The sequence below is a fragment of the Trachinotus anak genome, unplaced genomic scaffold (genome assembly GCF_046630095.1).
Source record: "Trachinotus anak isolate AG129_WGS33_773 ecotype Australia unplaced genomic scaffold, CSIRO_AGI_Tana_v1 ptg000013l, whole genome shotgun sequence".
Taxonomy (NCBI): Eukaryota; Metazoa; Chordata; class Actinopteri; order Carangiformes; family Carangidae; genus Trachinotus; species Trachinotus anak.
Genome location: NW_027273864.1, coordinates 15,485,360 through 15,512,667, shown reverse-complemented (window position 1 = coordinate 15,512,667; position 27,308 = coordinate 15,485,360). Strand labels below are relative to the sequence as shown.

Genomic DNA, 27,308 nt, shown 5'->3' with positions numbered 1-27,308 from the left:
ACATTACTTCCAGTATATTTTGAGAATACAAACAGAAAAGGATGATTTTGTGGTTGCAATAGGTTTTCTGCCGTATTTTTTCTCTCAAAATGCCAAAACAGTGGTGTCAATGTCTGAGAAATTTTGCATTCTACCAAGCATGTGTGTAAGACCTGATGAAATATCTTGACCCAAACCTGAAGGCTTCACCAAAATAATCTATACTAAACCAAACTTAATCCCAAGCAAGTTCAAGTGAAACTGAAATGTGGCATTTCTGTTAGAATTTGTAATAATGAGAGAAGAAATAGGAAACATAAAATGTAAGCCCAAAACAGGAAAAGCCACAGCGATGCGCAAATCAGCCTTTAAAATGCCAACAACAAACAGCTTCAGGTACAATGCCTCAGATGATCCTTATACCTCCGAATAACAGCCACCTTGTTTCAGAAAACTTGAGAATTTGTTCTTGGATGTTGAACAGAAAATACAGTTTTTATCTTTTCAGAAGGTTTTCACCGATGCAAAGGAATAGAAGGTCAACACAATTCAAAACAGACCATGATTCACTTTACCCACTCCCTACTCTCCCCTTCCCCATATAAACCTGTTGTCCAACTCCCCAACTCCTTACTCACTCCCCAAACACCACCACCCCACCACCACCCCTCTCATGGAGGTATAAAAAAAGTGACAGTTTACTCTGGGAATCTTTCCTTCAATTCTATCTGTGACTCATTAGTCTTAATGTCCTAAAAGTCGGCACAGTTCACTCTGACAAGCCAAAAATAAAACATCCCTTAGATGATATGATTAAAACAGCCTTATTCCTAATGCTAACACCCCTAAATCAACTGTGTTCCCTTTTCTAGAAAAACTTCTCTGGCCATTCAATCTCCCAAAAGCAATATAACATATAATAATACACTGCTGTTCACATACTTTTGCAAGAGGAAGGGGGCAAGATGTATTTTCAGCCCCCACAGTTTAAGTCTCATGTACTCTATTGAAAAATAGAAAAAACAGAACAAAAATATTGGCAGAGACCAGTGTGATGGAGACAGGAGTAATGAATTTTGAAGTTTTCCCTATATAATATTTGAAGCTTGTTATTGATCCAGACTCCTTTCCCATGGCACAAACAAAATTCAAATATGGTTCTGAAACATAGCACAGTTATTTCAGAACCATGGACTTTCCTGTTTGTTGTGTAGTGTCAAGAGATTTCTGTATTAGATTTGCATCCCATGGCAAGCTGTATGCGATGTGATAGAAAACAAAACAAAACAAAACAAAAAAACACTCGGGCTAGTTTGTTTGCTAAATAGTTAGTTTAGTTTTGCCATCCTATTACATAGCTTGTTTTCTTTGCCAAAACACAGTTCAGCAATAAGAATGAATATCAGAACGTGGCCTTGTAAGAAAAAACCTACCATCATAGAGACCCCAGCTGAGGCCAGTAGCCCCAAGAGCAGCAATAATAACGCTAAGTCCAAATTTAATCTCCCATCTCCACCAGCCACAGAAAATGTTACCCTTGGGGCAAACAAGGTCAAAATGGGCCCAAGATGCTCCTCCCCTCCCCCCCATCCACCCTTGACTGCTCCTGTCAATCTTAGGATTGAGGAGCCAGCCAAGGTGCACCTCATACTGCCCTACTCAGATATTTAATAACACTCACTTAGTGGAAGCTGATTTAATGGATAGGAATGGCTGAAATATTCAGTCGTTACTTTTGCTTTCCATGTCGGGAGTATAGTACTTGTGCTAATGCCGACAAAGCCTTCACCGAAAACAGGCTTCTCTGACTGGAAACCTGCAACAGAAAGCACCAAAGGATTTGCAACACAAGCATCCAACAAGGAACATTTGAAATGTACTGCTCTCTGGAAGGAGCACTGTGCTCATAGAGCCACGGGGGCTTAGGTCTCTACACTTGTCAACAATATTAGACAGAGACACCCAACAGTTCCCACAATAGACAAGCATTTGGTGACAGTGGAGAGGAAAAACTTTTAACAGGAGGAAACGTGTTTGTCTTCTAAATGACTCATCAGCTGGTGAGTTTTTGTCTGGGACATGCAGCTTTACCAAATAGTGACACAATATCATGCAGCTGTGTAGCCATCAACCCTTTTACACTAATGTCATTTTTAAATAGAGTCACTTGGAAACATCAAAAAGGCATCAGCACAACTGGGGGCACTGCTGTTTACAGCCGTCATTCACAGGTTTTTGGTATGGAGATACTAACAGCTTGAGACGTACCAAGATGTCGGTGTTCGTTTCCAAAACCTTGGTGTTTTGGTCCTTAAAGACAGCCAATAGCATTTTTATCCTCATGAGTTGATTCAAGCTATTCTACTTATACTTGAGTTGGAATTTGTTTGAGCCCCTTTATGCTTTGTAGGCTATTTTCTCATCTGGGCTCTTGGCTATTTAGAAAACTTGACACTAATGCAAAGTGAGCATAATCCTCAGTCTTCATCTTAATGGGGTGATAGAGGACTGACTAATATGCTAAGTTTCACTTGCTAAGAGGATTAAGTTTTGTTTCAACTAAATTGGATTATTAACCGCTGATTCCATACTCTTTGGTGTTGGACAGGATCATGAGCAGAAGTTCACTTTCATGATTGTCACCCACTGTCTAACAATAATTTCATTATATTCAGATGACTGCTGAAGCATAAGGTTGCAAAGCTGGAGGTGCAGTAACAAACTCTTTATGGGACAGTTACATAACCATCAACATAAATATAATACAATCCCCCACCCCCCCACCCCATCCCCATTTCCTGATAAATCGAAAGTTATTAGTCTGCCGGATCTGATGAGTTACAAGGGCATTTTTGAATACACTTTATTTGATTGTGACCTATCTTTGATTTGTGTAATATGATGTGCAGTACATGCACCTGTACTGGACTATAAACCTTCCAATCTCTTATCTGGCATATTTAAACAGTGTGTTTATTGTTCCTCCCCTACACACAAAGACTGCTGTCAGATATTAATCATAAAAAACACTGTTTTAGAAGGGTATAATGATCAGTCCCACAGTATCTACATATAGGCTACCTACTGTATGTAAACAAAATGTATAATTTAAAGGTTATTAAAACATTTATATTAATAATTTAAGAAGTGAAAGAGTTTGCTCAGTTACAAAGCCATTGAGAATTATCATCCAACTCGCAGTTACTCCCTCTGCTCTATGATGCACGTTGGTGTCTTTTACCTCATGGTATTTATTTTAGGGCCCAAATGCAAGACAAACAACATTACCAATATTCTGGAGCATTTAATAGCTACAATGCCAGATATTTATTTCAAAGTTGATCATGACCAAAAAGCAAACTAAATAACTCTACTATAACGAAGTGAAAGGGGCTATAATGTGTATCTGACAGCTGTACATTTTTCAATTCTCTTTGATGATAACAAATATTCTTGTTTGTGTGATTTCATATGGTTTATTTTATTAAATACATACATAAGCCAGCAGACATACAGCTTTGCAGTAATAAAGGAAACTATCCCTGCATCACAATATCAGTTTCTCTGCCAAAAAAAAAAAAAAGACTGTCTGCACTATTGTTTTTGCACAATATTTTTGCAAAACAAAGTTGTTTTTCAAAACTGTAGTATAGTTTTTGTGTGGATGTTTAAGTCACTGAGACCCAACTCACGGTAGAAAATGATTCTGGAAATGACCAGCTGTTTGTGGATCCTCCTGCTGGCAGGTTTCACAAATCAGAGATGAAGTCCTCTTTTTGTCTCATATTCGACCATTTTACATTTAACAGCTGATTACTCTGAGCAAAATCTTGAAAACATAAGCCTGTAACATAAAAATAAATTTATGTTGGGCATGCAGCGTGTGCACAAAATGGAAGAATTAATTAATTAAAAATTAATTTATGTTTTATATTACGATGTATAAGTTCATGCTCTAACAATACATACATACATGTAGGTACAGTAAAATCATTTAAACTGCAGACTACCTCTATGTTATTACACAGGACACTATGACCCACTGAGAAACAGTCTGGCATTTAGGGGGAACTTGTACTATATTTTTACATACTGGGTATATATTTTTTAACATAAAAATTCACACAACATGTGTTCTGGGCCATAATCTAAAGCATTAGTGAAAATTATTAAGAAATTGCAAGTGTATAAAGTTAAACATTTTTATGGTAATTCATTTTTAGAACTGTGCATTACTACAGACGTCAGTTGACCCTATAATCAAGGCTGCAGATTTGTGACAAGGCGGTGTGGTTTTATGGTATGGTATGGTATGCATTATCTTATTATTGTCTTTTTGCATTTTTTGTATTGTATTTTTGTAGGTCGACTTGTGTGTAAATTCAAGATAGCAATGAGTTTGGACCTTTCAGCATTTCAATTGTTGGAGAAAGTAGCACACACTCACTTCACTCACTCAAATCTATAAAATGCACAGGCACAGACATAAGCACATTGGGCTTACTGGTGACAGCTTTCTAAGTGGTTTTTGAAATCACTGTGACTTTGTGGTTGATGGCAGGATTAATTTGATATGAATTAAATTTGAAATAAGAGTCATAGGTGTACTGCTGGACAGATGTATGTAATAGTGCCATAAACTAAAAACATCAGAGCTCACCTCCCATAGCAACACACACACAGGACACCAGTCCAATGATCAGCAGTTAACCGGTGTATTTGGAGGTAATGGTCCGCGAGAGGGGAGCTACCGGCATTTCAAAGAGCTCTGATTATCCTCCTGCACATACAGCTTTGTGCCAAGTCCAATAACCAAGTATGTTATCATTCTCTGGGCTTTTTAATGGGGCAAACACAGGATATCATCCCAGACAAAACCTGTTAGCTGAGTGGTTAGGGTTCATCCCACGTGGGTGTAGATGCCTTGAGCAGTCTGTCTTCCCTGACTCTATCAAATTGAGGCATATAAATACCCAAAATAATAATAATAATAAAAACAGACAATATTAGCCAAAGTAATCTTGATGCAAATACTGTAAGTGGGGGAATTGATGATCACATAATGTCACTATCCAAAACGTCTAATGCTTTGTCAAATTATTTAAAAATGTTGTAGCTGCAGATACAGAATTATTAGTCAACAGCTGTAACTTGACATCCAGAGGACTTTTTGCTTTTTTGATTGAAGTCATTGTCTAGAATTGCCAATGGACTGGCATATATAATGGAAAGGGAATATAATAGATGAAGTATTATTCATAGTGATGACAGCCCTGATTTATTGCATCAATAAAAGCAACATGAAGAGGGATATATTTTACTGGCCAGGCAGTGTGATAAGTCCCTGCTTTTATAAACTCTGGCACTGAGAACGTGGAAAACCCAATTACGTTTATTTGACATCACCATAGCCTGCAATGAAAAGCAATTTACAATAGCACATCTCTAATCACTGTGTCCTACCAAGTTCACAATTTTCGTCCCTTTGAAGCATGAGTCATCTGTAGACGTCAATGTATTATCAGGTTTTTTTTTTCCCCATCAGGCCAAATATGATTTATTGGTGGCTACACTGGCTTAAACAATGTGTGTTCTGCCCCACAAACATTAAACAAGCTTTAGGTATTTGGGTATTGTTGAGTTGTTTGCTTTATTTTCATTCAAGATCCACTGCCACTTCCTGTAAATGCCTTTCAGTGTGGGCAAAGCCACAAATAAGCAACTTCTCCAGATGCACCACAGGAGGGCTTATCCTGTTATTGTTTTGGAAGCAGCTGTCTTAGATCCTGACTTTAAAAAAGAAAGAAAAAAGCCCAAACAGGAACTCAGGAAGCTCCTGTAATGAAGCTGGGCATTCTCTGAGAACTGAGGCCCACCCAAAAAGCTCTTAATGCATTATTGTCTAACACTATGCTTCAGTGAGATATGTCTCGAGCTGGTGTGATGTATGACTGAACGTCACTTGTTTACACTCACTCGCAAATCTTCAAAGCAAGACTATCTAACTTTTCCTGAACAGCAGCCACTTTGGTCACAAGTCACAATAATAATGACTCACTAATGAAAGGTATTCAGCAATATCTAGCTAAAGTTTGCTAACATTAGCCATCACAAGCTACTGGTCATACCAGACTAGGGAAGGCTGTGATGGCAAAAACCCTGAGTGTGTTGAAATGAGAATGTGTGTGATTTACTGCTTATGTGTTTAACTTATCGTTCAACTTATTTCTGCTTTCAAAAGTTACATAGTGTCACTTTTAGTCTGCAAACCTCTGAAACATGTGGATATAATCTCAGATAATATCAACACCATCTCCACTGTGAGGCGAAGAGCGCATTGTAGTGCTTCAAGTGACATTAGCATGAAGAATATATCAAGCACCGCTGTGCCACAGGTGACAGCATCCCTCTGCACCTCACAGGGCACTGGTCTACTTCTGACATGCACCTCATGACACAAGATCACTCAGAGGAAAATGATAGGCTGAGAACGTCATGTACTGAGTGATTACATAAGCAGCAGGAGCCAGAAGTATTAGCGTGCAGATCCTTTGTATCTTACTTCATCAGGGGCTTGGACCTGAACCTTGTCTCTAATTAGATCTGTCAACTCAAAGCCCAGTATCTGTGGGAATGGTACTGAGAACTGCTGAGTTACTGGAATAAGTTAGAGGGGATGGGTTACATATGCTGCACAGGTCTCAGCAGATGGAGAAGTGAAGCCCAAATTGATTAATTTTAATTATGCTGCATGCAGCAGTCCCAGTGCCATATCAGCTGTTTGACTAGACTCTCACTAACATCAGTTCATAGTGCATGTAATGTAAATATTAGTTGCTTGCAAGAGGAGGTCTTCCATCCTTCATTTTGTATTTTAACACATAAGATACGATAATACAAGACTTTATTGATCCTGAGAGGAAGTTCAAATGTTGCAACAGCACAGAGGCTAAGAGGTAAGACAGCAGTTATAGACCTGTAAAAATGAAATAAATAAATAAAAAAGAAATCAAGAAATTAGAGAAATTACATTTTTTTTAAACTAGAAACAATATTAACATAATATCTATTTAAGTGAATTATTCTGGTATTTCTGCAATAAAAGTCAGGTAGACTATAGTGTTACTCTTGTGCCATAATGTTTAAACTCTTTATACACTTACACACTAATTTATAGGTATAGGTATGAAGTTGATACAGTGTACACAATAATATAACAAAGTGTCTAATGTCATACAGTATATATCTGCAGTATTTGTAATATACACACACTATACAAGTGTATACATGTTTAATAGAAATGGAGGAGAACACTATGATATACTCTACAATATAAAAAGATAACTATAATAATAGTTATATATTATTAATTGTCATATAGTGAGTAATACAATGCAAAGTAGACTAAAATACAATTAGATATGCTAGGTGGTTAGCAGTTTGTAGCCAACAGCTGTCAGTGCTGACAGTAGAGACAGACAGGAAATGTGGAGTGAGAGTGGCAGGGATGACGTGTAACAAACCAGGGAGGCTGTGATTATACAGTGTGGTAACCACCATAGACCAGCCATGAGTATGCTCCCAAATTTCTGTCTTTTTGATGTTCACTGGAGTCATTTTAAATCATGACATTGCATGTCTGCAGATTTTAATTTACCATCTTCTCCTTCATCGCTCTGAACTGGGCCTGATTTTATATAAATCCCTCTCTATATCTTTTGAAGATGTTCTCTGGCAGCATCATTAACATCAGAAAATCCTCGAGCATCATTTTTATTTCCATCTGTGATCTTTTTTTACTTTCACCCATTTCAATGATAGATCGTGCTCACACTGCAAGGAACCTGGACTTCTCTCAGCCTTGTCGCCCAAATCGTCTGTATTCCTCCCTAATGTCGCAGCTTTCTATCCCTTTAACCCATCAGCAGAAACTTCAAGCCAGACCTCATGTTTACCTGTTCACCTGAATTCACAATACTCCACAAGATGTTGGCAACACAGTTTGGATAATTCAGTACAGGTCCTTCACTAATGCAGACCAAAGCTCCACAGATTGAGACTGAGGATTCATTGAATGCACTATATAAGTCACACCCTAATCTGACACTGCACCTGTATCAAGATTTGGGGACTGGAGCTTTCCAAAGATGCAGAACATGAAGGTGTATCCTTCAGGGGAACCTGCAGACGAAGTAGAACCTCCACTTCTTCCACAAATAAAAAGGTTTGAAATTATCCTGAACTGATGCTGTGTTGAGGTGCTCCCCATCAACTCCTGCAACCAATTTCAAGCCAGTTATCACCAGGAAGTTGACTTCAAACTACTGACGTAATGTGAAGAACCAGTGGCAAACTTGGAACATTGTAATGATACAAAAATGAATTTAAAGTAGGAGTTCCGACATTCAACTTCAACACGTGATGGACAAATTCACAAGTCACGTCATTAGCTGTAATCTATCATTATTCGTCTTTTTCCTTGTCTTCTTACTTTCCAGTCAGTGCTTCATCATCTGCAGTCTTTCAAATTCCAGTGGATCTTTCATTTTCCAAACCCAAAGCCACAAAAAGGGGGAATGACTCTCTGGCATAGATAGGACCGGAGGCCTTTTCCCACAGGGATTGACTCTATTCCTGGAAATTTAAAGAGCTGCACAGTAACAGACAAAGCCAACTTTTAAATACTTCTAACTACACTACCATCTTCCTAAATTTACAGTCATGAAAAAGTTAATGAGTATTTAGTCTTGGTTCTTCTTGACAAAGAGAACAGTCTCGAATATGAGTGTAGGGAGGCAGAGAATGAGCCTGTAACCATAACTGTACAAAAGCGCACAAAAAGAACAATAGCGCTTAATGGATAATGACAAGGCAACCAGATGAACTGAACAAACGAGCCTCAGGGCCTAGATATGGTATATTGCAACACCCCTAGTACTTACAGTCATCATCTACAAAGTGTGTGGTGTCACATAGTTTATGATGTATATTATTTCTGTGCCACAGGGTAGCGGCAGAACTGACACTGACAGTAGTTTTACATGGAGGTTGTATTTGTGTATTTTTATATTGTATATTGTATTTATATTGTATATTTTTCATGCTGTTAAAATGATTATCATGCGTTACACCATTACACTCATCAATTAAGTAACAATAATCACTGCTGCCATTTTTCTCCCTCAACTGCAGTGGAGCAGAGCACCTTCACAGCACAAATGGGAAGAGGGTAGAAATGTGTGTTCACAGGAATCACTGGAATGTAGCAGATGGACTTTAACATGGTCATCACACAACACTGCCAATAAAATTTCAGCTTTGTATGGTTGTTCGTTCTTTCCCATGTGTAGGAGGTAATCATTGTCACTTTTCTTTTAAAATAACCTGTTGATCATCAGTACCATATAATATACTGTATCTAAAATGAATATGTCATTCTTGTCATTTTTTGACAGTGTGCTTGAATCCTCAGTAGCTCAATAAGACTTTTCCAGAGCTTTAAGCGACTGAGTCATGAATCTAGCCTACGATGCCATTTGAAATGGACAATAAAAAAGACATGCTGACAGCACCTGAGGTGATTTTCTAGGAACGTGTGCAGGGCTTTCTTTGGTCTACCTCTCCTGGAAAAGCTTATGGCTCAAATACCTGATGTGCCAACAAACACACCCTGCCTTTGATAATCACTAAATCAGCTTCAGCGTTGCCTTGATCACATCCACTATTGAGCACATTTACTCTTGAATCGTGGTTTAGTTTAGAGTTATAACGCTAAACATGCAATTTAATGAGAAACTACTTCAAACACACCACCTTAATAATTAATCTCAATAGCCCTATTTACCTGCAACATTTAATTATTTAAACTCTGTTCAAAACAAACGCTGGTCGCTGGTTCCTCCAGAACTTCTACAATCCTCCAGAAAAAATATTTCATTTTCTCCCCAGATTTTAACACAATGTGGAACTGTCTTACATTGTCATTTGTTTTGTCATCACAGGCCTTACTGTGCAGCCAGGGTCATCTCCAGTATTACTGTGGACAGCTTTGTAACCGTGCACCATGTCATATCTGACCACAACAATCTTCTCAGGTGACGTTTGCTGGTTATAAAATGGGGTTCACAGCAGATCTGGGGGTCCATGCTCTGAAGAGGGCTGAGGCTCAGAGCTGCAGAGCAGGAAAGGGAGGTTTTTGATGAATGGCTCTAATCGCCACCTAGTGGTGGCCATGGGTAAGACGATTTAGTGTAATTTACTGAAGTGGGGACAGATACAACAGGGTCTTATGTGCTGTTGCGCTGGCCATTCTGACTCTTACCAGAGATGATGGTGGGGCTGTCAGTCTCCGCAGCATCTTCTTTTTGTTTTGATTGTTTAATTTCCAGATTTCAATTTAGATTTTGAAGGCATATATATTTATATATTTCTGCTCGACCAGGACCCTGCAAATTCTTTTGGATTTACCCAGACTGATTTTGGAGACTTATCTTTGACCACTGAGGTGCATTATTAGCGCATTTCAGACCCTAATTTTGCTCTTTTGCATGTCCACACTGTAGCCTTCTGCACCTCAGGTTTACTTTACTCCTGGCGCCCATATTTCATCTAATGCTTCATATTGTTTAGAAAACTGGAAACATTATCTCCCCCGTGGATTCATGCGTCTTCTGTTTTTTTTTAGAAAGCATGGACGATTGAGGTTCAACAAAAAGAAAATCTGAAAAAAGGAAATGTTTTGAGCCTCGCCATATCTCATCCTTCGCCCCGTCACCTGTGAGGACACAGGGAAGAGTTTATCACTTCAGACCCTCCAGGTGCCTCTTCCAGCCATTGCATGACTGCACAACTCTGACGCATCTGCAGAGGACAAGACTGCGGCAATGGAAAGTATTTCAAATGAAAGTGACTTTTGGCAATTCAACGACTCCTGGAGGAACTCAAGTCTCCTTAACGGTACCGGTGGGTTGAATCAGACGAATCCCCTGAAGCGGAATGAGGAGGTGGCGAAGGTGGAGGTGACTGTGCTCGCCTTGGTGCTGTTTCTGGCGCTGGCGGGGAACCTGTGCGTCCTGCTGGCCATCCACACCACCAAACACAGCCAGTCTCGTATGTATTACTTCATGAAGCACCTGAGCATCGCCGATCTCGTTGTAGCCATATTTCAAGTTCTCCCTCAACTTATCTGGGACATTACGTTTCGCTTCTATGGACCGGACATTTTGTGCAGATTGGTGAAGTACCTGCAGGTCGTTGGGATGTTCGCGTCCACTTACATGTTAGTTCTGATGTCCGTAGACAGGTGTTTGGCAATTTGTCAGCCCCTTCGTTCTTTGCACAGGAGAAAAGACCGTTTCTATGTCATATTTTCCTGGGTCCTGAGCCTGCTCTTCAGCATCCCGCAGATGTTTATCTTTTCCCTGACAGAGGTTGGCTCGGTCGGATCAGGAGTGTATGACTGCTGGGGCGACTTCGTGAAGCCTTGGGGAGCCAAAGCTTATATCACATGGATCAGCCTCACCATATATATCATTCCAGTGGCCATACTGAGCATCTGCTATGGTCTGATAAGCTTCAAAATATGGCAAAACTTTAGACTGAAAACCAGGCGGGAACAGTGTATCAGCCTGACGCCCAAAACCTCCAAATGCAACACACTGGCCCGTGTGAGCAGCGTTAAGCTCATCTCCAAGGCGAAGATAACCACTGTGAAAATGACTTTTGTAATCGTCCTGGCTTACATCGTCTGCTGGACCCCCTTTTTCTCCGTCCAGATGTGGTCTGCGTGGGATCCAGCGGCGCCCCGTGAGGGTAGGTTGATTTTTTAAAATATGACACCGAGTGCGCGCCAGTGCGCAAAGGCTGATGTGCTCATAATATATTCATAATAATTCGCACAATTTAATTTATACACTTATATTCTACGACGCCTTCCTTTCGTACGCCGTTTCCGTGACAATTGAATGTGTGGAAACATTTGTGTCATCCTTCCTGCTGTGTGCATCAGTGCTCTTTACGCGTGAGTATGTGAGCGCCTGATCTTCCACTTAGAGCAAACTGAGGCCGCACAAACAGCCTTGTTTACTCTGTTTTCTACATTTTCTTGGTATTGTATATTCACCATTTAATGTGATAGTTGAGTAATTCGGATATTTTTCCGTTAACATTTTAACGGAATTTTAACGGGAAAAAAGTTTATTAATCTAATGTTTTCTGATGCTGCTTGTTGTTTGCATGAATGATTGACACACGGCAGGAAAAACTAGACTTTATTTTTGTTTTTCATGTATGTTAATTCTGAGATTAAGTAAAATAAAACACCTGCTGTGTGGTAAGAAGAAGGAAAAAAAAAAAAAGACTTAAAGTGCAAAAAGCTGCAAACGGGATTCCAAGTTCCAGATTTCCAAGTTTCCCCTGACCTTCCTCAAGCTGCAGAGCCCGACTGATGGCTAATCATTAATCTAATTAGTGTGCGCCAACGCGCACCAAGCAGCTCCTGTTTGTGCCTGTGAGGCACGTTGGAGTGTGTCATTGACATTTAACCACAATAGGCCACTAAGCGGCCATCTACTGTACGTGCCCCCCTATATTTATCGACCTGCCGGGCCATGGCCACACCCATATAGCCGCAAAAGACTTAATGTGCCAATTTGACTTGACAATGTATTACCACATTTGAAAGACTGCTCTCTGTGGTGCATTCATTCCTTAGTTGCATTTAGGTAGAGGAACAACAAATATGTATTTCCCTTGTTTAATTTGAGAGCTAATTTGTCTTTTTGTTGGGAACCTTTGTTTTACTGAAATAATAATAAATCTAATTAGAGCCACACATTCCAGGAATAATAGTAAAAATAAAAGTCTGTATCTGAATTTCTCCAAAGACAACACAAACCCTGTTCTTCAGACAGTTTCCATCACTTAAAATTGTGGTGTAAATAGTAGTTCCTCAGAAAAAAAACAGACTAAAATAAAGCAAACACTACGCATGCTAAAAATAAGACAATAATGTCAGGAAGTTTCTTGATAAGAAGCGAGTAAACAGACTTTGGTGTTGCAGGCCGTAATTCTTTTCTTTTGCTTCTGCAGGTTTGTGTAAGGGGTTCCAGCTGACTGGCTATGTGTAGCTGTCACTCTCCTCAAGCTGCATTGTTCACACACACAAGCTATTTACACACTGGAGCTTAACAGTTGCACAATGCACTTAGCTGTCAGACAATTTTCCAACACAGAGGAGGCATATTGCCTGATGCATTGATGAATTGACAGCAATGGGCTCTGATGCTACGTCTCACAACCATATTCAAAGTTAGAGGAGCAAGATAAGCAGAAAAAGTGCTTTGACTGAAAAAGAAAGTGATTAATTCATTTTGTGTTGCAGAGCCTGGATGAGTGCAGATGTCTCATGGCTTTCTTCCACGTGAGCAGCACTCAGAAAGGCCAGAAGTGGCAGTGACACGTGCCCGTGTTTGTGTACAAAAGATAGACTGGAGTGTCACCTGTGTCTGTGGAGATAAAGTGTCCATTAGAGTTATACTCAGCAAAATAAGCCCAGAGCAAAAAGCTTAGAGCAGGAAGCTCTTTGAAAATGCTGCAGAAATGTTTTTCAGACATTCATGTTGTAAAGAAACCATAAACAGTTTCAGAAAACATAAGGTTAATAGGCCTGATTCTATAGTTGCACTTACCAATTTGGAAGTGAAAACAGGTTTTGACCATTTGTTTTAATTGTTGATTGTTGACTGTGTCTTTGAAACAGTTTGTACTGTAGTGAAGGATTATCAGTGAGGGCCAACTGATTATTAATGCTTATCAATGACTATGACAGGTAACCTGCAGACCTATGACAAATATTTAGGTAACAGGCCTCAAAAACAGATTATCATACTATATTGGCAATTTTATATGATTATCTTATTTTATGTTACAATTGAATGTGTCCATATTACATGAGACTTTCATAAAACAAAACATTATTATAAAACCACACTCATGCAAACTGATTTTTTAATTTTTTAAAATTTTTTACATTTTTTTTTTGTATAGTGCAGGAAAAAAATCATTTCACCATGTTTCTGAGTGATTGGCACCATCACATAATATTATGGTTTCTTCTGTGACTCATCCAATAAAAACATCTTTATTTCCCATTTTCAACATTAGTCAAGCAGATGCTTCAATATAAATGGCAGTTTACTACTTAAAACATAGCTGTCTGTCTTTAAAAGGCCACTCTTAGCTGAGGCAGGATGCACTAGCATAGTTTCTTAGTTTCTTGCCTGATTCTACATGCGGACTCCTGCACATGCTCCACCCTGGCTCATTACTAAAGCAATCATGTCCTCTGCTATGAATGACTCAGAAATCCCCAGAACAACCAGATGCATAAATTGTTCAATTTCTTAGTTTGACATTTTGGGAAATGTGCTTATTCTTCTCCTTGTTGGACATTAGATGAGAAGATTGATACAACTCACACAGCTGTGCTGTATATATGAAGTGACAGCAGCTGGTTACTTAGCTTAGCATAAAGACATGAAACAGAGGGAAACAGCTAGCCTGGTTCTGGTCAAAGACATTTCAGACTTTGTGCAAACTATTTCTTGGCCAGGTCTAATAACTTCATTGTGGTGTAGTAGCCCACACACACTTTTGGTCTTTAAATTTTAAATTTTAAATACAATGTTGTCCTCAAGCCAATCGATGTAATTTTAAAAGTGCATGAACAAAACACCAAATTGCATCATACCTCCAAGCTCCTCCGAAACGACTGAGATTGATTTATCACATCTCAAAGCTTAACTTTACTGTGAAAGAGCTGGGACCTTTTAGAGATTGGAAGTTTTCCATCTTTAGCACCTCGTTAGGCTTATCAATACGATTATTTGGAAATGTCAGAAGATGGTTAAATACCCCATTCCTCCAAGCTTTGTCAGAGGGACACCGGCAGTGTCTATGATTTCACATTTAACAGCCAGACAGATTTCATTATGTAGAGGACAAAAACACCTGAAGGTTAAACCCTGACTCAGACAATCACAATAAACGCCCTCCCCCTGTCCACCCCCAAAAAAAAAAATCTGTGAACACAGACATCTTCCCCTGCTGAGCCTGGTGCGCTTGGACACCGACTCCCACTCAGAGTACTATTGATTTGCATTAAGTGCTTGATAGACACAAAGCCCAGTGTTCAATCTCAAAGTGTTAATTTTTTAAAGGTCAGTTTCTATATAGTTTCCTCACAAGCAGTGAGAAAAGCAAAACAGTGTCTTATGGAAATATCTTTCAAAACGGTTTTACTTCTTGATATCATCTAATGCACAAATCTAAATTAGATTACTGCTGAAGCTTGTTTATCTTGAGGGAACAAGTATCATCATTTAGTGTTCTCATTAATGAATTGTTGAAGAGTCTTTTGGGCCAGCCAGAATCAGCTCTGACAGTCAGACAGATGCACCACCCAGGGGATGAATATTCTGCCTTTTCATTGGCTGTGTGATTTATCATTCCCTTGTGAAAGATATCGTGAGCTAATTCTTTTTCATGATAGTTCCCAATGTTATTCAAATTAGATCCAGGCTGTGCTCTCATATACCCTGATGAGAATGCTTGATAACCACCATGTGGTCTTTTGCACTCTCACTCCCACCATGTCCCTCATAGCTTCATAGCTTCGTCTATATGCAAGGAATCAGATGTATGCAAGGTCTGCGTAATTCACTCATTGCTTTCCTCCTTTGCCTGCCTGTAGAATATTTTATACATTTGTCTTTTCTTTCTCATTAGTTTGGTATTTAATACATTGTAACAATACAATTTTCACATGTTCTGACACATCTGACACATTACATCGCAGTACTTACTAAAAATCAGATTGTAAAACCCATAACACTGTAGTAGAAGGGTAAGTGAATGATCTACACTCAGTTAAACTCATGTTTTACTCTCATAAATCAAACCCTTAATAGCTGATGATCAGTTCTTATTAATCATGCCTGTGACTTTCGTGCCCTTCCAGAGATCATTTACACTGAACAGTTTTCACTAGAGCTCAGAGACCGTCATTAGAGGCGACATGAGAATAGTGTGAGCGCAGACAGGCTGGGAGAGAGATTAGCAATCAGTAAGCAGAGGTTAAATACAGGATACAAACCAATTGCATGAATCCGAAACTCATTTGCCAAATGTCAGTTGGATGGTGGAGTTGACGTCGCGTAAATGTCATCCAACGTGCCACCGCAGGTTGCCATGATGTATCACCACAATGTGTGAGGAACATTTCCGCTTGTCCTGCTCTTCTTTTTTTAGAAAATCAGTACTTTATTACTTCGAACAGGTCACTATTTCAGTTCTTCTGTGCTCTGTGTTCTCACTATTGCGCTAAAATAGCAGTTGGTAGTTAGCTCTAAAGACAAAGCACAACAGGAGGCTGTAAGTACTGGACAATTTAAGGACATGAACTTCTGTAGCAAATTTCAGGGCAACATGTTACTCTACATGTTAGTTGATGCCAGCCAGCCACTAACACCTTTATTCGTTCTCTGAGAAAACAATCTCCTTGTTGACCCAGACCTAGTATAAATCTTCCATTTTGTTGTCACAGCACAGTAACTTTCCTCTCCCTGTCCTCTCCTGCAGCCATGCCCTTCATCATCTCCATGCTGCTGGCCAGTCTCAACAGCTGCTGTAACCCCTGGATCTATATGTGCTTCGCAGGGCATCTGTTCCAGGATCTTAGGCAGAATTTTCTGTGCTGCTCCGCTCGCTACCTCAAGTCCTCCCAGTGCCGCTGTGAGCGTGACTTTGACTCCAGCCACAAGAGCAACTCCTCAACCTTTGTTATTAAGAGCACTAGCAGTCAGAGGAGCATCACACAGACTTCTACCACATAAGCACTCACCATCCCTCACACATGCCGTCGTCCATAAAATATGCAGCACATCGACTCCTTCAGATACCTCTTGCCCCGAGGCTCGATGTTCAGGCCCAGAAGGGGAATAACAGCAAAAGTCTTAATTCTTTTATTTCCAGTAATTTACAGTATGAAGTGTAAATGGCATTGTGAAATAGAAAAATGTTGTACAGACTATAATTAAGGGGCGATATTTTGTTAATAAAAGCTTCAAAGATAATAATCAACCAAGCTTAGCAATCCACTGAATCTTTTTGTTTGTTTTTACATGTTTCTTGTTTTAGATGTACAGTATATATTTACATGGGCAGACAAAGTAAAAAAAATATTTCAAGCTCTGTCATCCATGGTCATCTACACTTTTGATTCAGTTGTTGTCACCAGCAAAGCTTGCAGATCCTGTGTACCTGTGTTATGAGGAAATTGCTCACCTGTAGTAAATATTGTGTACCATGTTGGCCACTTTGTTACATTTGCAATGGATTGTGTACACGTTAATTGTCATTTGGGCTCTTGTTTGATGTGAGATGTCATGGTTGTCACTGGTAATTTTTTTTTTTTAAAGTTTAAAATAGAAATAAAGAGCAAAAGCAGCAGAACTGCACTGACAATGTTATTATTTACACCTAGCTGATACTCATTAGGACTCTTTTCACCCCCTGAACAGGCTGAGTAAATTCTTGGCAAGGTTGCTGGAAGTGCTCCAGAGGGATGTTTGTCCACTCTGAATCAATAACGTCACTGAGTTCCTTCAAAGTTTTGGCAGCACATTGAAACTTTGAACATCCTGTTCAGCCTCAGCCCCAAAATGCATTAATGGCTTTAGATCTGGAGACTGTGCAGGTCACTGAACTAAAGTGACTCTGGAGGTACATTGAGGAAATAATTGTTGCATTGACGTGGTGCATTATCCTGCAGGATGTGACAATGAAGGTAAACTGGCCATAGCATTCTTTGTTGCAAGTCTAATTGAGTCTGAGGCTGTTGTTCAGCCAGTTGCTTTTCTATTCACTGTAAATGTTTCAAAAATATTAGATGTCTAGAATGTGATTGGTTTGTTATTTTATTTACTGCACATCAATAATCATTGCCAATAATGAGTAGTGTTCTGAGTAAAAGCAAAAGCTGTAGAGCACAACACAATATGCTGTGATAAAACTGTGTTTGTGAAGTCCATAATGTTCAGTTTTATTGGAGACGCTCTAAATGTTGATTCAGGTTTCCACTTTGTTTTCCAGCTCTGTTATTCAGATCATCCTGGTATTTTGCCTCTGTTCCGCCTTACACTGTAATACTGCAAACATACAACAAAGTACAACTACACCACAAACTACACCCTCAGATACTTTTAAAGGATTATTGTTATGTACGTCACACAGGTCAGATATATTGGTAATATTTAACTATGTTATATTGCAAAGGATCTGCTTTAATTGTATTATTATGTTGATTACAGGATTAATTAATGAAGTTTCAAAATGGTCCTTTTTAAGCAGTATCTGACTTCAACAACTGTCCGGCCACAGTACACTTTTTATTTCACACTTCTAATTAGGGGGTTAGATTTACTTAACACTGTGACGTTTCATAAGACAATCTTATTCCAGTGGAAAATTTATATCAGGAGAAATTCTGTAATATACATCTTTTAAAGGCCAAGAATTTCATGATCAAAGATTAAGTAATATGTCAATAACTGTGGAGGGCAGTGATGTGTACAGTATTGCACAGTATGTCTGTAATTGCACAAGTTTAATTAATCTTTTGAAGAAGACAAAAAAGAAGAAAATAAAGAAATACAATTGTGAGATCTGTATTTGTGGAGAATTTGATGTATTCTGGTGACACCAAATACATTCATTCTGTATTGTAGTGTGCAAGATCACTTGCAGAAATACCATAATTAGTTCATTGCTGTTGATTCTTTTGATAATAAAACATTTGATTCATCATCTGTGTGCATTTCTAAGCAGCCTCCATATATGGTGCTCTCCTAAAATGTGTAATCTTTGGAGAGAATTTTAATTCAGATTAAATGATCATCTGGTTATTATTATTGCCCACATTCTGCTGAAATGAAAGTGATTGAAGCATTTAATAATATTTTTTAATGAAAGTTGCCCACATAACCTGGCAAATGAATCACTCTTACTCACTAATTACACTTTTTAATACAGTTCATTAATCAGAATAATGATTTGCGCCAATGTGTTATTTCTGCTCATATAAACTCTACCTGTACATTTTCTAGCATTTTTATGGAATAAAAGAATTGATCAAAAGAAACAAACTGATGTTATAAACAAAGAAGGGTGTGGTGAAACTGAACCATCAATAATGGTACACATCATACACATCAAAGAAGCACATGAAAGATATACAACAGCAACCTCTAGTGGGTCATAGTTCCCAGGTTAGTGCCTCCAGGTTGGCGGAAGTAAGATGTTTGATTTGTTTCTCAAGCCTCTTAGAAAGATTTCAGATAATACACATACTATACTTTCAAACACTGAACCAGTGGTTCAATATACTTAAAGACAGTTTCATTAATTGTAACATGTCTTAAAATGAGTTTCAGCCTATGTATATTTTCCTTTCTACACTGCAGGTACACAAATAGCAGCAAAGGTATTATGATTTTCCTTCAAATTAAATTAACACGGTGGAACATTAAAATGGGTCTCACGGAGAGGTCTCTCGTTGACACCATCAGTAGTTAGGTCCATAGTTGTTTATGCTTACTTGAATGAAATATGCAAACAAGTAAATTTAATATTCCACTCATTACACAAAAAGGAAGAACATTATCTCCATGGCTGCTTACAGGCATATTTTTTAGCTACATCTGCAAGTCTCCAGAAGGTCTCATAGTTACTGAGGAGTCATCACAAATTAAGAGGGAAATATATCAGAATATATTTTTTGAATACATAGAGAAATCAGACAATACTGGACAAAAATGCTGGACATTTTCAATTCCTTTCATTCTGTTAGTTTTTTTCCAACAATGTTAAATTTACACATGTAAGTGTCAAATTCAACTCAATCAATACAAAGTAAAACAGTATTGGACACAGCAACATACAGCATCAGCGTAACTTTTAAGGATAGCCAAATGCAATGCATACAGCCAGCATCATCCAAAGGTGCAACAGTGTTGGGGAGTTTTTTGTTATTGTTGTGAATGAGTAGCCACTATCTGAGATGTTTGTGATACAAGTAAATGAGGGCAGACAGATCCTCCTCATGGCAGGCGGCCCTCTTCTCTCTTAGTGAGGAGCACAGAGCCGTCCAGGAGTGCCAGAGCTGTCAATGAACCACGCTGCCTGCTGCAGCTGTCACAGAGCTTCTGGTGGCAAAAGGCACACCAGGCATGTAAGGACTCAGGGCTGAGGGCTTGAGGATGGGTGGGTGGAGAACAGCATGTTATGAAGGGAGGAGTATCAGGAAGTAAGCAAGATGCCAGGACTGAGCTTCTGGTGTATAAAAAGATACCACACTTCATCCGATCATACTAGAAACACTACTGTGCGAGTTCTTAGACTTCTTTGCGCATTACTACGCGCACCCTGCTGAAGATCTTGCCCAGGGCTTCGAAGAAGGGATCACAGAAGGTCTGGATGCAGAGAGAGTAGATGCGGCTGATGCACTGTGACTCAATCAGACAGCTCTTGATGCAAGGAACCACAGCCCAGATGTGGCAGAAGGAGATGCAGGCAAACAGGAAGCCCCAGAGCAGAGCAACAGGGATACCGAAGACAGCAGACAAGATGCGGTAACACCAGTATTTGGACACAGTGAAGGTGGTGTAGCTGAGCTTCCACACTCCATCCAGGCTGTGTGTACCGTCTGGCTCTGCAATGACATCCTCAAACTCCACCTAATAAGAAATTTAAAAGAGGTTTCATTAACACACATTTGTGAGGACATACCGCTTTTATCCATCTCCCTCCACCACACCTCTGTGGGCTCTGAGTAATATGCACATGCCAATGTCAAGTGCAAGGATTAGGCTTGTGAAAGCTGCAGAGAGTAAGGGTCGGATTTTTGTAGAGAACCTAATTATTCGTTGCACTTCATAGAATAATAAATGTACTGGCATACACGCAAAGTTATGGAGTGGTTTCTAATGCTGTGTCCAAATCACTCTAAAAGCTCTATTCCAGCACATTTTTTAGCAACCAAAGTTCACCTCATGTAAAATGCATAAGAGCAACAATGATCCAATTTGTTCTCAATTTTCAGTGTGTGCCACCTGGTGCTTTGGAGTACTGCCATTGCATTCTCAGTTGAAACTTAGCCATAAAATGTGAATTAACTTCCCAGTAGTCATGGCAAGCAGACACACACATCTAAAAACATTGCTTTTTCTTCCAGACCACTGGATTGGATCAGAATGGGAAGTGAGGACTCACTGTCCGTTTCCTGCAGAGATAGCAACCTGAGATCATCCTTTGAATGAAAGGCTGGAGTCAAATTCAACAAAGGAAACGTCAATGTTCTGCAGAAATAACAGATGTGGTCCACAGTTGTTAAATGTAGGAGCACTGTTTCAATAGATTTATCCAATTCACTTTATTTTGAAGGTATAGCAAGGAAAAGAAAAAATTGGAAATGTCACCAGAAAATGATTGCATGGATTAGACCTGTCAGTGCTAATTTAAAATATTAGGAGTACAGTTAACAAACCATAGAGTTGGAAAGTTCATTATCATCAGTCTTTATCAGTGTCTTGATAGTTTCCTGGAAACAGACATGACCAGGTCTGAAGATCATTCCAAACTGAGCCATGCAGACACTAAACATTATGCTCATGGTTTACTGTCCTCATTCAACATGTTTACATGAACCACCTTCAGTTAAACAAAATCTAATCTAAATGTAAATTTGACCCTTTCTTTACAGAAAGAGTTTTGTTGTGCTATCATGGCAATAATCACAGCATAAACTAAATAAAACATGGTGGCACAGTGTATCAGTTTCACACTCTTCTACCCCATTCCCAAAATAACCGTAATGTTCTGCACAGGCTACAGGAATAGCCTGTTGTCCTGTCTTTGTTCCTAGCAACCACATTATGCATTTTCTCCACAGGCTTCCACACAAGCCAAAACAGGGGTTACATTCTTAATTCTTTCTGTTACAGGGTGTTGTCTCCATGCTGCACAAACCTTCACCACATCCTCATTGATCTGCTTGGGGTCTCTGTTGATTAGGTCGATCTCTTTGGTGTGGCTGTCCTTCACTATCTTCTCCTCGTTGGTGTTGTACTGGTACTGATCCGCCATGGTGGTGGGGCTGCAGGTCCTGGACAGGCCGACAGTGAGGGTAAATCTTCTTGGATCAAACTGCGCTCAGCCGCTTCAATTCAGTTCTAAACCCCTGTATCACCACTGTGACGCTCCCGCTGACATGCCAGTGGACAGCTGCTGCAGACGTCCTGGTAAAAATGGAGGCCTGACCCCCGCCCTGCACACACACACACAGAAAGTGAAGCCACACACACACACACACACACACACACACACTGACACACAATGTAGTGCACGCAGACAGAAAAGGTATGCCTTAAAGGAGAACCCAGGGCTGTGTCACATTTCACATAGGGCTGTGGGGCTAACTGGGCAGAGTTTGCACAGTGGCACGAACTTCCACCACAGAGTGAGGCACAAACACACCCTCCTGCTCTGGCTGCTCTAGCTGGGGCGCAGTGTTTTGTGCCCTAATACTGAGCTTAACTTCTAAAAAAGTGCAATGTATAAAGCATTTGCCACTGTTACTATGTATATAAGGTTTACATTGTTATTTCTGTACTACATAATACTGAATAATGTGGATTTTGAAATGGTGATCTTTCATAATCAGGAATGATTTTCATTGCAATGCACGTTACTATACCAGCACTCATCAACTCTTTCATAATGTTTGATTCTGTAAGTCAGGTAGCAAAGAGACCTACGTGTAGTTCTTAAGACCACGACTGTTCAAACACTAATTTTTAAAACCTAATTTAAACATTAACATAAAAGTGAGTTAGCACTGGTTATTACATTTTTATATACATTACATACATTTTTTGTAGTTTTGTTCCTGTAATGCACCTGAAGTCACTTTAGACCTACAGTTGACAAACAATGTAAAGTAATGAGACTGTGCTGTTTTACTGATGGTTTGGTTTTATTTATCTGCTCATAGTTAAGGGAAAATTGAGCCTCTTATTTTTTATTTTTTTTGTTTAGTTTGGAGGGCTTGTTTGGAGAGATTTGCCTATTTTGCATACCAGATACACTGCATTTGCATGCACTAATTGTTCTTTGCAGAAACAATGTCACAGAACACTTAAAAGAGTTGAGTGAGCATGAAAGAAAATGTAATTCAGTCATTTGGACTCAGAAGGAGGAAAATGAAAATATATGATTTGCTGTGTTACACTAATTAACAGGTTTATTTTCTTAATCTCAGTCTTAACAATAAAGTGACTCACTCATTTAAATCACAATAGAAGAAGTTCACACAAGGCAAATCCTGAGCCTCCTCATGTATTGTGGCATAGACTGTAGCAAGGTCCAATACATAAAATTCAATAGTCCCCCAAAATAAAACTGTGATTCAGTCTTCCTTAAGCTGTGCAGTTGTTGCTATCAGTCATAGCTTTCTATATCAGCACGTTGTATAAACAAACTCTGCCAAAAAGAGGGGGAGAGGAGGAGGTCCCTATGAAAAGTGGTACAAGTGTTCATGGCACCCCAGCTCTCTGTAGCTATTTATCTCAATCAGTATAGTGTAAGAACAGTATAAGAAACGTGACTTCGGAGCCTGGTCTGGCATTCCTTGCTCCAGTTCCCTGGTGGCAGACAGGGACGGGGAGGGAGGGGTGCAACAGGATCAGAGCATGTGATCAGGAGTCCAATTAGAGGAGTATTCCTGGCGTGGCAGTGGAGAGAGTAGGGGCCAGTTAGGTATGGAGGCAGAGGGACAAAAATAGCTCAGCAGAGAGTCATGGTGGGCATACCTCTGCCTCTATGGGTGTCAATGCAAGCTGAGATCGAAGCGGCTCTTATCTTCCATTTAATATAGGAAGACATGCAGGGCTCTCACACCTATATTTAGACTTATATACAGGAGAACTCAGTGGTTAGAGTGGCTATCAGTAACTCTGGGTAGTTTACAATATGGGTGCCACTTCCTTTGCTGTTGAACGGTGCTGGGTGTTTTTGTTGACATATATACAAAATATTGCTTATTATTTATTATGCAAGTTTTTATTTTGCAGGTTAATTCCTGAGGGCAGTACATTGTTACAGATGACTATGTTATTTATGGGGTTAATCTTGAAAGTTATTCTGAGTAACCTCCAAAAATCAGCAATGTTAGAGCCTTACCTGAGCATCAAAATGACTGATTACTGTTGGCAGACATAGGCTCTTGTCATCTTGTCAAGGGGTTGCTTCAGTGATTTTCTATTTCCATTCTGTAAAGTTAGGAGACTCAAAAAAGATTTAAGGTTTAAAAAAGAGTGGACAGTTTTGAAGCAGAGAAGAGATATGCTCACCTTTACTTCCTGGTATGAATCACCCTCCAAAACACTGGACATATCCCATAATGCAACCCAGTGGTGTCTTTTGTTGGACCCTCCCTGACAAACACAGATTTCCTTTAAATTCCACCACTCCTGATTTGTAACACAGGCTTCCTGTTATAAATTTATAGTCTCTAAACCCAGGCTGATTTGACCCTGATGATGTCAGCAGTGTTATTCTCTCAGATTGGGAAAGTGCCTCCAAAGGCACAAACATGAAACCATTGTTTTCACAGGTTGAAAACTGTGAATTAGTGGTAAGGCCTTTTAACACCTCTTTTTAGAAAAAGTCTTTTAATTGAACACAGGCCGAATACATGCTGTTTTTATTTCATTTTCCCCTGTGATACTTTATAACTCAGAGAACAATATAGTCTAAATAAATCTATTCTCAGACGAAACTGGTGCATGTGTACTCGTAGTCCTGTAACTGTAACCCCAGTTTTGCAGTGTATTGCACCATATTATTTGAAGATGTGTGCACTGGGTCACCTCAAACTGTTTTTGTTTTTCATTTTAAATATAAAGTTAAATCAGATTAAAATGTAAAATAAAATACAATAAAACATTGCTGTAATTGTTATTTTATGACCTGCAGTGTAATGATTTATTTTTTTTATTATTTTGATGATTTTTTTTCAATCTTGGCAATGTCACATACAATGCATTGCAGTTATATATCATATTCAATGACAGACAAACATTTGTTGAAAGTCATTATTATTGTTATTCAACATATTTACAATGTTTTTATTTCAGTTTCAGTGTTATTGCAGCTCTAATTTTGCCTTTTTCACAGATACTCACTCGTCCATCCAGGGGACTGTTCAGTTGCTCCTGCTTTACAGTCAGCACAATTCTGTATTTTAATTACTATTGTTTTTGTTTGTTTGTTTGTTTTTGTTTTTTGTTTTTTGTTTTTTTGCTGCTAACTGAATTATGTTCTGTTATTTTTATACAAAAAACACACACAAACATCCAATTATGATGCAGATCATAATTTATGCTAGTTTGTTACCACTACATTATATATATATATAAATATATATATTATATATATATATATATATATATATATATATATATATCCTCCTTATAGCTGTTTTAGACAGTGGGTTTTTCTATCTGTCTTTATCTTTTGCCAGATGGATGGTGATTCGACCAGTTCTGACAAAGAAGGGGCTGATGGAAATGCTCAGTATGCTGCCTCCACGCAGTCTGGTCCCAGTGCATGTTGATAAGAAGGAGCTGCACACAGGGCATGATCAACCTTGAAGACATACAGGGAAGTAGACAAAACATGCTCATCTCACCAATAACAAATAGAAATACTTTTAGGAGCCAAAAAAAGTAGGGGAAAAAAGTAGTTACTATTTTGAATTTAAATAAATGATTTACATTTATCAGAAAAAGGTTTAGCAGTCTATCCTTGCCTTTAAGTCAGCCTCACCTCAGTGTAACAACAGTCCTTCCAGATGTGAAGGCAGCTGAGCGCAGCGAAGAGGAGCCCTGCTGCCAGTGAGACCGGTCCTGCCAGCAGGAGGGAGATGAAGCAGTACCACCCCAGACTGGGCGTGACTCTGCAGCCACACTTTATCAAGGCTCCACACTGAGGGAGGCTCTGCAATAACATCCTCAAACATGACCTCAAGACACATACAGAGACACCGTAAGTGATTTCTGGGGACAGTTTTCCCAAGTTGACACTCTGAACTGAAAATATAGGCATGGAAATTTTATATTACTAAATCGTGAGAGTGAGGAGTACTGCACTGAAGAGTTTTTAATCACACATGTTATTTTTTCATCATTTGATGTAGTATGAACTTTAGGACCTTAAAGTAATTAACAAAAATTGTACTGTGTGTATAATCATGTCCACCTGAGGTCAGTATTGTGCAGCACATTAGCATTAAGTAGGACTGCCACATCTACTTTCGAGGCTGGTATTAACTGAGAAGAAAAATGAGCAACAGATTATTTTATTTCCAAACTGCATTTATCCCCATCATCATATATCATCTCAGAAAGGTCAGTGTGTGGGCGTAGCCACAGATTTCCTCTTAAGCTCAGCTCTACATTATGTGGTTGAATGGAGACTGGAGGAGTGGTATGCAGAGCATGTGCAGCAGGTTTTTTTTTACTTACCTGTCAAGCTCCCTGTGTCTACAGACAGAAATGATGTATTGCACCTCAGTTTGTGGCCTGTGCAGGTTTATATGCGTGTTTTATGTTGGTTAAATCCTGCTGACAGGTCACATTAGTTACCTTAAGACTCTTCAGGGGACTTGTGTCACTGGATGGAATTCAGATCTTCAGACTGTACATTCACTTCCATACATTCTCTTATCTTTTGATCTGGTTGTCAATTTCCACTAGGTTGAGCTGTGTCTCTGCTTTGTGGACTGTGGTCCTGTCATTGGAAACATGGAGGATGAGTAGAGTGTAGCAGGAGGATGGCTTATCACTTGAATCTCTGCAGGCTTGTCACTGACACCCAGGTGGGACATAGTGGACTGCTGACTGCCTTGCCTCTTGTTGAGGCATGCCTTTATGGACTTTTACAGGCTCGTCTTTAATGGCATTTTCCCTGTGACACACTACAAGGAAAGTCTCATTTAGACCTACATGAGAAATGTCCAACCTCCATCGCTAATTGTATAAAATCAGCCTTCGCTTCCTCCTCAGGTATTGGAGGAATGATGATGATCAGTGGGAGTTTTCTGCCACTGTCAGTATTATACATTCCTTGCATCATGAAGCCAATGTCAGCCGTGTTGGTCCAATAAGAGCAGATTGCTCACCACTTCAACAGCCTCTTGCCAAGAGCTGTTCTCC

General features: G+C 39.3%; 4 protein-coding genes across 4 annotated transcripts in view; 2 read left to right on the top strand and 2 right to left on the bottom strand.

Annotated features, from left to right (window-relative positions):
• Positions 1 to 10,152, top strand: part of rad18 (RAD18 E3 ubiquitin protein ligase) — a 56,672-nt gene extending 46,520 nt beyond the window's left edge. The window contains exon 13 of the mRNA XM_071493674.1: positions 9,981 to 10,152. Coding sequence (XP_071349775.1) covers positions 9,981 to 10,077 — 97 coding nt within the window. The 3' untranslated portion in view covers positions 10,078 to 10,152. The remainder of the gene's footprint in view (positions 1 to 9,980) is intronic.
• A 113-nt stretch (positions 10,153 to 10,265) lies between these two features.
• On the top strand, positions 10,266 to 18,841 carry oxtra (oxytocin receptor a). The gene is made up of 2 exons (XM_071493675.1): positions 10,266 to 11,790; positions 16,618 to 18,841. The coding sequence occupies exons 1-2, from the start codon at positions 10,863 to 10,865 to the stop codon at positions 16,869 to 16,871; spliced, it is 1,182 nt and encodes a 393-aa protein (XP_071349776.1). The 5' UTR covers positions 10,266 to 10,862; the 3' UTR covers positions 16,872 to 18,841.
• Positions 18,842 to 18,981: 140 nt separating this feature from the next.
• On the bottom strand, positions 18,982 to 22,409 carry cav3 (caveolin 3). Its single transcript, XM_071493676.1, has 2 exons — positions 22,063 to 22,409; positions 18,982 to 20,771 (listed from the first exon to the last, which is right to left on the bottom strand). The coding sequence occupies exons 1-2, from the start codon at positions 22,177 to 22,179 to the stop codon at positions 20,430 to 20,432; spliced, it is 459 nt and encodes a 152-aa protein (XP_071349777.1). The 5' UTR covers positions 22,180 to 22,409; the 3' UTR covers positions 18,982 to 20,429.
• A 3,142-nt stretch (positions 22,410 to 25,551) lies between these two features.
• On the bottom strand, positions 25,552 to 26,740 carry LOC139630061 (caveolin-2-like). Its single transcript, XM_071493134.1, is given in 4 exon segments — positions 25,552 to 25,678; positions 25,680 to 25,741; positions 25,944 to 26,041; positions 26,043 to 26,740. Coding segments are annotated over 4 exon segments (333 nt in total). The 5' UTR covers positions 26,129 to 26,740; the 3' UTR covers positions 25,552 to 25,591.
• Positions 26,741 to 27,308: the final 568 nt, after the last annotated feature.

What these genes read in the sequence shown, in the direction of transcription:
- oxtra (XM_071493675.1), top strand. Translation starts at nt 10,863, where the DNA reads ATGGAAAGTATTTCAAATGAAAGTGACTTTTGGCAATTCAACGACTCC. An exon ending in TCCAGCGGCGCCCCGTGAGG is followed by an intron (nt 11,791 to 16,617) that starts GTAGGTTGATTT and finishes CCTCTCCTGCAG; the next exon opens with CCATGCCCTTCATCATCTCC.
- cav3 (XM_071493676.1), bottom strand. Translation starts at nt 22,179, where the DNA reads ATGGCGGATCAGTACCAGTACAACACCAACGAGGAGAAGATAGTGAAG. An exon ending in TCAATGAGGATGTGGTGAAG is followed by an intron (nt 20,772 to 22,062) that starts GTTTGTGCAGCA and finishes ATTTCTTATTAG; the next exon opens with GTGGAGTTTGAGGATGTCAT.